Consider the following 12,738-nt stretch of genomic DNA (forward strand, 5'->3'; position numbering starts at 1 on the left):
AGTTTTTCTTTTCATTGTTCAAAAGATCATGCAATAGAAAACATTAGTAGAAAAGCTGATATAATTTAGACCCAAGAGAATGCCATTAAACCAGAATGTGTTGGAATACTGAAGCTATCTGAGTAACTGAGTTTTTAGTCTTTTCATTTAAAATGTGGTCTTCCCAACAGTTGTCTAAGTGTTTGTTTCTTATGAGTTTAAATTGTCTTCTCTCCACAGAATCAAGTGACGGATACTAATAGAAAACTGCAACATGAGGGAAAGGAAGTAAGGCCAGTTTACCTTTTGAAAAAATCTTCTCTGTTTCCTGTCATTCTCTTTTGATGACTGCATTCTTGATATAGTAGCTTATAAGACCATCAGGAGTGTGTTGGAAGAACTTGGACATTAATTGTTGCTTCCCCTAATGTTTCTCTGAATTATATGAATATAGCCACTAGAAAGCTTGGTGAGAGAGGCTGTAGCTTTTCTTCACTGTATTTTTAAATCACTTGAGTAGTCATAATACAGCCAGTACTCTTCCCTCTGTCTGGAATGCTTTTTCACAAATATTCTCCCACTTCAGACTTTGCCCAGATGTTCCCTCCTTAATGAGGCCTTTTATTTGAAATTGCAGACTTACTTTCACCCTTGTGTTCTTTTTACTTTCTTGTTTTATTTTTCTCCATATCACCTATCGTGCTCTACTATTACATATTTTTAGTTGTATGTTTGTTTTTTGTCTCCTTCCATTAGAAATTAAGCTCCATGAAGTCAGGAATTTTTGTTTGTTTTATTCATTGCCATATTCCCTCTACCTGCCTAAACAGTGACTGGCCCAAAGCGGGTGCTCCATCAATATTTGTTAAACAAGTGAATCAGTGATTCTGTTAACTGATATAATCACCATTTAAACCACCACAGTTTACAAGATTATTTTATATCCTTTTTCTCACTTGATTCTCATGACAGGCCTATCACTAAGTCAGGACAGGTATTATCTCTATTGGTGAGGAAGCTAAAACAGATAATTTGCTAAAATTTACATAGTAATTGGCAAGGCTGGGACTAAAACTCAAGTTTTCTGACTTGCAGTCCATTGCTGTTCTCTGTATCATGTACCTTTCTTACCGACTAGTAATTATTTAATGTTTAATTTTAATAATTCTTAAGATTAGCTTTCGATTGTTTTATCAATGACTTAGGGCAGTTCTCCTTTGCTCTTTTTTCATGGTATCTAAGCAGATAACGTTTTTAGGTATAGATTTGGGATGAATACTACAAGAGGCTATGCAGATTATTGCTTTTTGAAAGTTTGTCTCACATATTTCAAATTATGCAGAGAGTGCAGTTTCTTCCAGTTGTACTGTGCTATGACTTCAGATGGAAGCCTTTAAAACAGCTATGGGAAGGAAAATGAATTACTTTTCACTAAACTGGAACTCTCGGAAAAGCCATAACTTCTAAGTGTGTGGTTTATTTGTTAAAATAGAGATTTAGTTGAAGATCATTTTTAAGACTCAACTGAAGCATATTATATAGGGAGGATTGTTTCCCTTGAGTCTAGCATTGATGAAAGAAACATAGGATCTTCTCAGAAGATTTGATGAAACCATACATGACGAAGAGTCTGAGTAAAGTTTGGAGAAAATCTGCAAATTTTTTCTTTTCTTCTTTTCTTCTGAATAGCTCCTGGATTTGAGGATTTCATTTCAGCTAGCATTTTCCAGTATAGTATGTATCTTGGGGAGAAAATGGGAAACCATGCAGGAATGTTTTACTAGTTGAGAAAGGCAGTTTCTTAGTTCACTTGGCAGGTCTGTCTATGAAACTGGGATTTTTTGATGAATTGAACACAGGGTGGAAAAATGTGACTGAAAGCTTTTTATTTACAGCTACTGGCATAATTCAGTTTTCTTTTCCTCTTGCCAAGCTGGTAATAGCAATGGAAGAGCTGAAGCAGTGTCGACTACAACAGAGAAATATTTCAGCCACCGTTGATAAATTAATGCTGTGTCTTCCAGGTGAGGAACTGGAAATGGATTAGGATTCTTGATGCAATTCCTTTAGCTTTAGTAAATTTCTCACTTTCTCTGAATAATGCTATGTGTTCTTTTTTTTCCCTTTTCTTTCAAGTCCTGGAGATGTATAGCAAACTGAGGGACCAGATGAAAACTAAAAGGTAAGATTTTTTTTATTGAACATTTTTTCTTATCTTAAATTTCTGTTAATTAGGATAGTTTTAAGGTCCATATTTAGCATAACCTTTCAGGAAATAATTAAGTCCATATAACATCTTCTCTTCCCTTTTGTATATCTTATGATTCATCGTAAGACTTATTTACATGCTAGTATGGTATGCTGATATTTTGTCATGTATTATGTTTAATTAAAAAAAACCACTACTCATGTTTGGTTTTTAGAAGACCCGGTCTTTCAGGGGCAAAACATAACTTTTAGTGATAGTTGATTTGAGAAACATGCTTTGGTTTAGTATTGTAGTAGAAAAAATAGTTACTGGTTCTGGTGCAGGGATGAATTAGTCAGGGTTCTTCATTGAAACAGAATCAGTAGAGTGTTTGTGTGTGTGTATATGTGTAGAGAGAGAGATTGATTGATTGATCTTAGGGAATTGGCTCACGTGATTACAGAGGCTGGCAAGTCCAAAATCTGCAGAATAAGGTGATAAGCTAGGGTGTCAGGGAAGAGTAAATATTGTAGCCTGAGTTTGAAGGTGGTCTGCTGACAGAATTCCTTCTTCTTGGAGGAGTCAGTCCTTTTTCTGTTAAGGTCTTCAGCTGATTAAATGAAGCCCACCTAAATTATGGAGAGTAATCTTTTTTACTCAGAGTCTTTTGATTTAAGTGTCAATAATTTCATCTAAAAAATACCTTCAGGGCGCCTGGGTGGCTCAGTTGGTTAAGCGACTGCTTTCGGCTCAGGTCATGATCCTGGAGTCCCTGGATCGAGTCCCGCATCGGGCTCCCTGCTCAGCAGGGAGTCTGCTTCTCCCTCTGACCCTCCCCCCTCTCATATGCTCTCTCTCATTCTCTGTCTCTCAAATAAATAAATAAAATCTTTAAAAAAAAAAAAAACCTTCATAGAAATATCCAGAATAATATTTGACCAAATATTTGGGTACCATGACCTAGCTAAAGTTGACACACAAAGTTAATCATCACAGGGGGCAAAGTCAAGATTAAGTTTAGAGGATTACTCTCCTGTGTGTTGTTTTCCTCTGGTCTTATTCCAGAGGAAAGTCTGTAGTGACTCTTTCGCCCTTCTTCCCAAGCTAGAGTAAGCATCCCACCCTCTCTACCTTGGAGTATGCTGCAGTATGAGGGGGGTAGGGTGTGAAGCTGTAGGATAAACAGGACATATCTTTCTGGAATGTTGATTTTACCTAGGTTGTGAGGGAAAAAGTATAGAATTGAAATGTGATATTGAAATAACAATAGAAATATTGTGAATAAAAACATTAAGTTCTCAAGAATTTTAAAGCCTAAAGCATGAGGCAGCAAAATTTTTTGAATTTCTTAGACTCCCTTCTTTTCCCCAGGAGGATATGTTCACTTACAAGAACATAGGTAGGACAATATGAGAAGTTCTGTTCAGTGAAATATGATAACCTTTTAGTAAAGTTCTAAAATTATACTTTTCAGTGAAAAAAAAAACACTATGTACCAACTTCTCTGAATTAACAGATATTAATAGTTTTCCAGATTTGATTCATATATGTAAATATATATGAAAAAAAAATATGGACAGAGGGAGGTAAAGATAGAAATTTTAAAAAAAATTACAGATAAAACTTATGTCCTTTTCCTCAGCCGTGTTTCCCTACTCCCGTGAGGAAACCAGTATCATAAATTTGGTGTCTTTCTAGCCCACGTTTTTAATGTCTACAAATCATATATTGTATTGTGTTTTTAAAGACATTTATATGAATGGTTCTCAGTCCTTGTTTTTTTGAGATTCATTCATTCCACAAAAATGAATGGATTACTTACTATATGCTAGGCATTGTTGGGGATACAGCTCTGAAGAGAACAGACAAAAATATCTACTCGTATGGGGCTTACATACTTAGTAGTGGAGAGTTTATTTTCCTTAGGTATATAGATCTAGTTCACTTGACTTAATCCTTTATAATAGTCCACTATGTGAATAATTCACATTTCCCATCTCATTTCCAGTGGTTATCATAAGTGCTGTTCACCAGTATTTCTAGCTTAACCTTCTTCTGTCACATAGTAGGATTATATTTCCGGTGTGGCTGATAAGATGTGAGCAGAAGTGATGAATATTACTTTTGGGCTTAGAAGTTAATTTCTAGCACAAGTCCCTCCAGAGTTCTGTTTTCCCTTGGTTATGACAAATGGTAACTTTCAAGATGTTGGTTGAATCCCTGAGTAACTGTAATGAATAGAACTTCCCTGCCAACCTGTTATGGGTATATAATATGAGTAAGTTGTAAATCTTTGTTTTAAGACGCTGAGATTTTTGGGATTGTTGTTACTACAGGATAACTGATACTGTGAAAGACATTTGATGTGTTTCCAGTTATTTGCTGGGCAAACAGTGGTTCTATAAATATTCTTGTTCGTGTCTCTGTTCACACATTCAAGGTTTCTTAAGAACAGTGCTTTTCAAATGATGCTATATATACAAATCACATGGGGATTTGTTAAATGTAGATTCTGATTCAGGAGGTCTGGGCTTATTCCTGAGATTCTGCATTTTCTACCAAGCTCCCGGGTAGTGCCAGTTCTGCTGCCCTAGGGTTTATACCCAGAAAGAGATCAGCTGGATCAAAGAAAGGATGTTCATGTATTTGTTCTTACTGGGTATTATTCTCCAAAGTGAAGCCTATGCATTTAGACTCTCACTGGCATTTTATGGGAGGTCTGTTACTCCACCTCTAGGTAACATCTGTTGTGAAATGATAGATAATTGTTCTGTGGTTTCATTTCTTTGATTACTGGTGATATTGGTTTTTGGACATTTGGATTTTCTTTCATATATTTTGTCCATTTTTCTCTTAGGTTGTTTGTTGTTGTAGTTCATTTATTCATATATCTAATGAATATTTTGGATACCTTTTCTTCTTATTAGGAATATCCTGCAGATACTTGCTTTCAGTGCATGGCTTATCTATTAACTTTGTAAATTTAATACTTTTTGTTATATAGTAGCTGTAAATTTTGTTGTCATTTATCTTGTGGTCTTTAAAAAATTTTATTTTTAAACATTCTCAAGTACATATAAATTAGTTATGTTTTTTCCTGAACCAGTAGAAAGTAAGTTGCTGATGTGATGCCCTGTCCTCCCCAAGTACTTTGGTGTAATTTCCTACAAATAAAGACATTCTTCTTTGCAGCCACAATGCAATAGAGAATAAAAATTAACATTGATATGTTAGTAGCCTCTAATCCTCATGCCCAGTTCAGATTTTGCTAATTGTCTCAGTCATGTTCTTTATAGCAAAAGATCCAGTTTAAAACATGTGGTCATGTCTCTTTATTTTTCCTCAGCTTGGAGCTGTCCTCAGTCTTTCCTTGACTTTCATGACCTTGTCACTTTTGAAGATTACAGGCCAATTATTATGTAGAAGGCCCCTCTATTTGGGTCTGTCTGATATTACCTCATGATTACATTCATGTTATATGTCTTTGGCTGGAATATCACAAAAGTGGTGCTGTGTTCTCATTGTATCTTACCAGGTTGCACATAAATTTGATTTGTCCTATTAGTGATGATGTTCCTTTTGATTCTTTTCCATTGTGAAGTTGCTCTTTTTTACATTTGTAATTAAAAATTTTGTGGGGAGGTATTTTATAGTTATGTAAATTAACTATAAATTTTTCACCAAATTTTCACTTTAATTTTTTTTATATCAGTATGGACTAATAGTTTCTTATTTTATTTGATGAGTCATAATTTGTTAATATTACTTATTTTGTCGTTCAAATTATTCTGAATGGCACCAGAGTAGTCCCTCCAATCTGGCCTCTGTGTTTTTTTAATATGTCCTCATAATTTTTTGAGTACTTTAATACTAACAGAAGGAGAGATTTTTTCAGGTTTATCTTGTACTTTGCCTGCTGCAGCCCTGGAGTCAGTCATTTCTCTAAGTAGAGAATGTTATTTAGAAGCCAAGATCTATGCGCTCGGTGTACTCATTACTACTGAGTACCCTGGCTTTCATTACTCTCTTTTTTTTTTTTTTTTTTAAGATTTTATTTATTTGAGAGAGAGAAAGCATGAGCAGTGGGAGAGGCAGAGGAAGAGGGAGCAGGGAGCAGGGAGCAGGGAGCCCAGGCAGGGGCTTGATCCCCGGACTCTGGGATCATGACCTGAGCCGAAGGCAGACGCTTAGCAGACTGAGCCACCCAGGCGCCCCTCATTACTCTTAATATATTTACTTATTGGATCAGTTCCTTTTATGAAACTGATTACCTATTATTGCTGTCATTGCAACTCTTTATCTTGCTAACACCACACACTAAGTTACCCTCCTGTATGGTATCCTCCTTATTCCACTTGGGCTGTAATACTCTGTGGTATGCTTCTATCCTGCCTGAATGCCCTCCTCATCCCTATTTGGCTCTGACATATTCCATACCAGGCTACCTTTCAATATGGACATCCTCCTTACTTCACTAGGTCCCTTGCATACCATGCTGGTCTATCTCTTCCCTCTGCCCCCAACAGAGGGATATGGATGTTGTCATTTATTTAGGTCTTCCTTTAATTTTTTTCAGCAATGTTTGTAATTTTCAGTGAATAAGTCTTACATATCTTTTGTCATATTTATCTCTAAATATTTAATGTTTTTTGGTACTTGTTTTAAATGGTATTGATTTTTAAATTTCAATCTCCAGTCATTTATTGCTAGTATACTATTTTATTTTTTGTATGTTTATCTTGTCTTCTGCAATCTTCTAAAGTCATTTCATTAATTATAGCAGTTTTTTGGTTTAATCCATTGAATTTTCTGTGTAGATGATCATCTTGTCTACAAATAAAAAGTTACATTTCTTTCTTTACAATAAGAAAGCTTTCTTTTTTTTTTTTTGTCTTACTGAACTGGCTAGAACCTCCTGTATAATGTTGAATAGAAGTTAGAAGTAGTGAGAATGAATATCCTTGCCCTGTTCCTGATCTTAGGGGGAAAGCATTTCACCATTAAGTACAATGTTAGGTGTAGTTTTTTTGTATATGCCATTTATAAGGTTGAGGAAATTTCCTTCTATTTCTGGTTGTTGAAAATTTGTACCAGGAATTAATATTGTTTTTGTCAAATGCTTTTTCTGTGTCAGGCGAGGTGATCATATGTTGAAAATTTTTTTTGCTTATTAATATGAATTATATGATTAATTTATTGAATGTTAAACTGAACTTGGGTTTGTGTAATAAATCGCCCTTGGTCATGGTATATTATCCTTTTTATATGATGCAGTATTTGCTTTGTTAAAATTTTGTTCAGGATTTTTGTATCTATGTTCATGAGGAATATTTATTGTAGTGTTATTTTTGTTTGTTTTGGTAATGTCACTGACTTCAGATTAATGCTGGCCTCATAGAATACATTGGAAAGTATTCCCTCTTTGATTTTCTGGAAGTATTTGTATAGTGTTGGCATTATCCTCCTTAAATATTTGGTTGAATCCATCAGTGAAGCCACTGGACCAGGAGATATGTTTGTTTGGTTTTGGTGAGAAGGTTTTCAAACTACAAATTTAATTTAAAAAATAAATACAGGGCCGTTTGCATTTTGTGTTTCTTGAGTAAATTTTGCTTATTTGTGTTTTTCAAGTAATTTGTCATGTCATCCAAGTTGTTGAATTCATTAGCAAAAATTGTTCAAGATATTGCCTTATTATTTTAACATTTTTAACATTATTTAACAATATTTAACATTTTAACATTTTTCATTACTTATGTTGGTAAGTCTTTTCTTTTTTCTCTGTCTCTGATTATTCTCGCTAGAGGTTTATCAGTTTTATTAATTTTTTCCAAAAAAGCATCTTTAGGTTTTATTTTTTCCTAATATTTTTGTGTTGTCTATTATTATTATTTTTTAAAGATTTTATTTATTTATTTGACAGAGACAGAGACAGCAAGAGCAGGAACACAAGCAGGGGGAGTGGGAGAGGGAGAAGCAGGCTTCCCACTGAGCAGGGAGCCCGATGTGGGGCTTGATCCCAGGACTCTGGGATCATGACCTGAGCCGAAGGCAGCCGCTTAACGACTGAGCCACCCAGGCGCCCTTGTGTTGTCTATTTTACTGATTTCTGCTATTATCTTTAGTATTTTCTTTTTCTTACTTACTTGGGGTTTAATTTCCTCTTTCCTAGCTTTATAAAGTGAATTTTAGTTCTTTATTTTCTAATGTAGCTATTTAAAGCTGTACATTTTTCTTTTAGCAGTGCATTAACTGCATCTTACATGTTTTATGATGATGTGTTTTTTTCCATTTATCTCAAATATTTTCTAATTTCCTTTGTGATTTTAAAAATTTAATCTCATTATTTAGAAGTGAATTGGATAATTTCCAAATATTAGAGGATTTTCTAGATTTTTAAAAATTGCTTTGTAATTATAGTTCATTGTGTTCATAAATGTAAAGTATGATTTCAACCTTTTTTTACATTTGTTGAGACTTGTTTTATTTTATTTTATTGTTGTTATTCTTTTTGCAGTATGACATGAAATTCCTATTTTTCATAGTATTGTCACAAAGTTGCATCACAAGTATATGGTGCAGTTGTGCTGAGGCTTGTTTTAATGGCCCAGCATTTGGTCTCTTTTGGTGACAGTTTCATGTACATTTCAAAATTATGTATATTCTGTTTGAGTAGGACCTTCTTTAACTGTCATTTAGATACACTTGATTGATAGTGTTGTTCAGGTTTTCTACATCCTAATGATTATTTGTCAGTTGCTGACAGGAGTGTTGAGATTGTCGTTGTGATTGTGGATTTGCAAATGTCTTTCTTCTGTTCTTTCAGTTCTTGCTATTGTATTTTGAAGCTTTCTTATTGGGTGTGTACACATTTAGCATTGTTATATCTTCTTGATGAGATGACCTATTTACTGTTATGGAAGGTTCCTTTTTATCTCTGGTAATATTCTTTTTTAAAAAGGCATATGTTGTTTGGTATTAATATACCCATTGCTTTCTTTTTGTTTAGTTTTTACATTGTCTATTTTTAAATATCCTTTTTTTGTTGAAAATATTTTTAACAGCTTTTTTGAGATATAATTTATATACTATTCAGTTCATCTGTTTAAAATGTGTAATTCAGTGGCTTTTAGTGTATTCACAGTTGTGCAGCCATCACTACAATTGATTTTAGAATGCTTTTGTTCTTTCCAAAAGAAACTCTGAGCTCTTTAGCTGTCACTACCCAATCCTCTCCTGTCTGTCCCCCCCTGCTCCCTACACCTTGCCAGCTGCTGGGAACTACTACTTTACTTTCTGTCTCTATAGATTTGCCTATCCTGGACATTTCATATAAATGGAATCCTACAATGTGTAGTTCTTATTTCATTTAACATAACATTGTCATGGTTCATTCATGTTGTACCATATTTCAGTACTTCACTTCTTTTTATTGCTGAATAATATTCCATTGTATGGATATACCACATTTTATTTATCCATTCATCAGTTGATGAACATTTGAGTTACTTTCACTTTTTGGCTTTTATGAATAATGCTGCTATGACTTTTTGTTTTTAAATTTTTTGTGTGGACATATGTTTTCAGTTCTCTTGACTGTATACCTAGGAATGGAATTACTGGCTCATACGGTAACTCTATGTTTAATCATTTGAGGAATTGTCAGACTGTTTTCCAAAGCAGCTATGCCATTTTACCTTCTACCATCAGCATATGAAGATTCCAATTTCTGCAAATTCTAGTCAGTACTTATTATTGTCTGTTTTTTTGATTGTGACCATCTTGGTGAGTGTGACATAATATCTTATTGTTCACCTTTGTTTTTGAAAAATATTTTTGAAGGATATAGAATTCTAGGTTTATAGATTCATTATTTAAGACATTATTTCTTTGTCTTCTTGTTTATGTAGTTTCTGAGGGAGAGGTAGGTGAATAATCTTATCTTTGTCACTCTGTACTTAATGTGTCTTCTTCAGCTATTTTAAAACTTTTGTCTGTATCATTTGTTCTTAGCAATTTGATTTTGATGCACATTGCCATATGTATGTGTTTGTACATGTGTGTATGTGTGAATTTATCCTGCTTGTGGTTTGTTTAGCTTCTTGGATTTGTAGCTTTATAATTTTTATAAAATCTGGAAAATGTTCATATACTGGTTTTCCAAACATTTTTTTCTGTCCTTTCCCAATCCTCATTCTAAGACTTCAATTACATGTTATGTTGGACAACTTCATATAATCCCACAGGTGACTTGAGGATCTGTTCTTTTTTTTCTGCCCAGTCTTTTTTCTCTCTGTGCTTTATTATTTGATAGATTTTATTCCTGTGTTCAAGTGCACTGATCTCTCTCTTTTGCATTGTCTAATCTTCTTTAAATCCTATCCAGTGAAATTTTCATTTCAGATAATATATTTTTCATCTTTTAGAGTTCCATTGGGGTTTTTTTAGAAGACTAATTTCTTGTTATTTTTGTGTCTTTTTAAAAATACATGTATATAGCTCTGATTTTTTGTTTTTTTCATGTACTTCTTGGCTAGTTCTGTCACTTCTGGCATTTTGGATTTCTGTTTGCAGACTGATTTTGTTTTTCCTAGTTATAGGTCAATTTTTGGTTCTTATCATGTCTAGTAATTTTGATTGGATAACATGTTGCTGAGTGTGGATTTTGGGGGGCTGTTTTTTTCTTAAAGGGTATTGTTCTTTGTTTTGGCAAATAGTTGCAGATCTGTTTGATCTTATCAAACCCCTTTAGTTATTTATTTACTTAATTATTTATCTAAAGAGGGGGGCAGAGGGAGAAGGAGAGAGACAATCTTAAGCAGGCTCCATGCCCAGTGTGAAGCCTGACACAAGGCTCAATCTCACAACTCTGAGCTGAAATCAAGAGTCAGACACTAAACCTACTGAGCCACCCAAGCACCTCAAACCCCATTTTTAATCTTTGCTAGCTGCACCTTCATTCCAGGGGTAGTTCAGAGTAGTATTCATCTACTCTGAATAACAGGAATCCCCAGGGACTTCTTACCAAGGTATTTCTGTATTGTCTGAGCTCCTTGAAGTGTTTATCATGTATCTTCCTTGTGTCTGTCTGTCTCTCCCGCCCCTCTTTCCCTTCCCTGCCCGACCTCATTCCCTCCCTTCTTTTTGCCTGTCCTTGTGGAATTTCACTTTTTCTATGCCTGGCCTAGTACTCAGCAAAAACTTAAGGGAACCCCTGTGTAGATTCTGCAGTTCTTTTTTCTGCATTGCTCCCTTCCCCCTCTTTTTGTTTGGAATTCTGCTGTACAACCTCAAGTTGTGTCAATTTTCCTGAACTTCTATCTCTGACTCTAACTCTGCTCAGCTGCTGGGCTGTGTTTGGGTTTTCTCTGACTATGCCCATGATCTAGAAATCACATTCAGATAGATAACCTGAATAATTATTAAACGTTAACTCTTTTTTTTGTTTCCCTTTTTTCAGAGACCACTGAATGTCCACTATCCAAATCAGTTTTTATATATTTTAGTCAGTATTCTGCTTTTTAAGATCGGGAGTTCATGTCTGTTCCTTGTTACTTCTTCATGGCTGGAAGCCTAGTTGTTTTTTTTTTAAAGCTGCAAATACTGATACTACTGCTAGGTTCTGTGCTCCTGAAGGAAAGATACCTGACCATCTTTCTACCTGTAACACATAGAAAGGATTAAATATTTGTTAATAGTGCTCTTTGATTAGGAAAGGCACTAATATTTCCTGTGGTGAAAGCTTTTATTCATATTCTTATCATACTTTGAATTTAATAAATTTCTCATGGGTAGTTGTGATCTGCTTTAAAAGATCATTCATTAGAATTTTAAAAATCATTATTGTGAGAGAGTTCTATACCATGGCAAGAAAGGACCAAAATTTAATTTGCCTAGAATTAACATTCCCTTCTCACAGTAGCATTCAACTATGTCTAAGTGATTCTGACCTTAGTTATCCAATTTATAGAATTACTTAAATGTCTTTTGTCTTCCTTCTTCTTTTATATTCCCTGCTTTTGTCTCATTTACTTTTTTTCTGCTCACATTTCTATTAGGGAGTGTAATGAGGGGGAGACAGGGAGAGCTAGCACACATGCAAATGAAACTTAAGAATTTGGCTTTTGATTCAGTTTTTTTTTTTAAAGATTTTATTTATTTATTTGACAGAGAGAGACACAGAGAGAGAGGGAACACAAGCAGGGGGAGTGGGAGAGGGAGAAGCAGGCTCCCGGCAGAGCAGGGAGCCCGATGCCGGGCTCGATCCCAGGACCCTGGGATCATGACCTGAGCCGAAGGCAGACGCTTAATGACTGAGCCACCCAGGCGCCCCTGATTCAGTTTTAATAATGTTTAGAGGTTGTCAAAAATAATGTCAAAATCTGGTTTTAGATTTCCTTGGTTGCTCGAAATAGAAACTTTTCTTTTGGTATCTGCTACACAGGTGTCTAGCTGGCTCTCATTCTTTTACCTGGTACTGATATTAAAATACACAAGAAATTTGAATAATCTTATTGGTCTGTCATAGTTGGAACATGAATATGCTAGGGAAAGGACAATGGGTAAATAAG

The 12,738-nt window shown here is 34.7% G+C and overlaps 1 protein-coding gene across 4 annotated transcripts in view; it reads left to right on the forward strand.

The window, feature by feature from the left end:
- EXOC6B (exocyst complex component 6B) overlaps positions 1–12,738 on the forward strand; it is a 606,547-nt gene that overhangs the window by 91,172 nt on the left and 502,637 nt on the right. For all 4 annotated transcript variants that reach the window (XR_010405595.1, XM_064572330.1, XM_064572331.1 and 1 more), the window contains exons 3-5: positions 220–267; positions 1,913–2,003; positions 2,116–2,161. Coding sequence is in view for 3 of the 4 variants with exons in the window: in XM_064572330.1 (XP_064428400.1) it covers positions 220–267; positions 1,913–2,003; positions 2,116–2,161 (185 nt within the window). In the remaining variant the exon portion in view is untranslated. The remainder of the gene's footprint in view (positions 1–219; positions 268–1,912; positions 2,004–2,115; positions 2,162–12,738) is intronic.

This window comes from Mirounga angustirostris, unplaced genomic scaffold, assembly GCF_029215605.1.
Source record: "Mirounga angustirostris isolate CCGP_5_RB_7025 unplaced genomic scaffold, mMirAng1.0.hap1 SCAF_10, whole genome shotgun sequence".
Lineage (NCBI taxonomy): Eukaryota > Metazoa > Chordata > Mammalia > Carnivora > Phocidae > Mirounga > Mirounga angustirostris.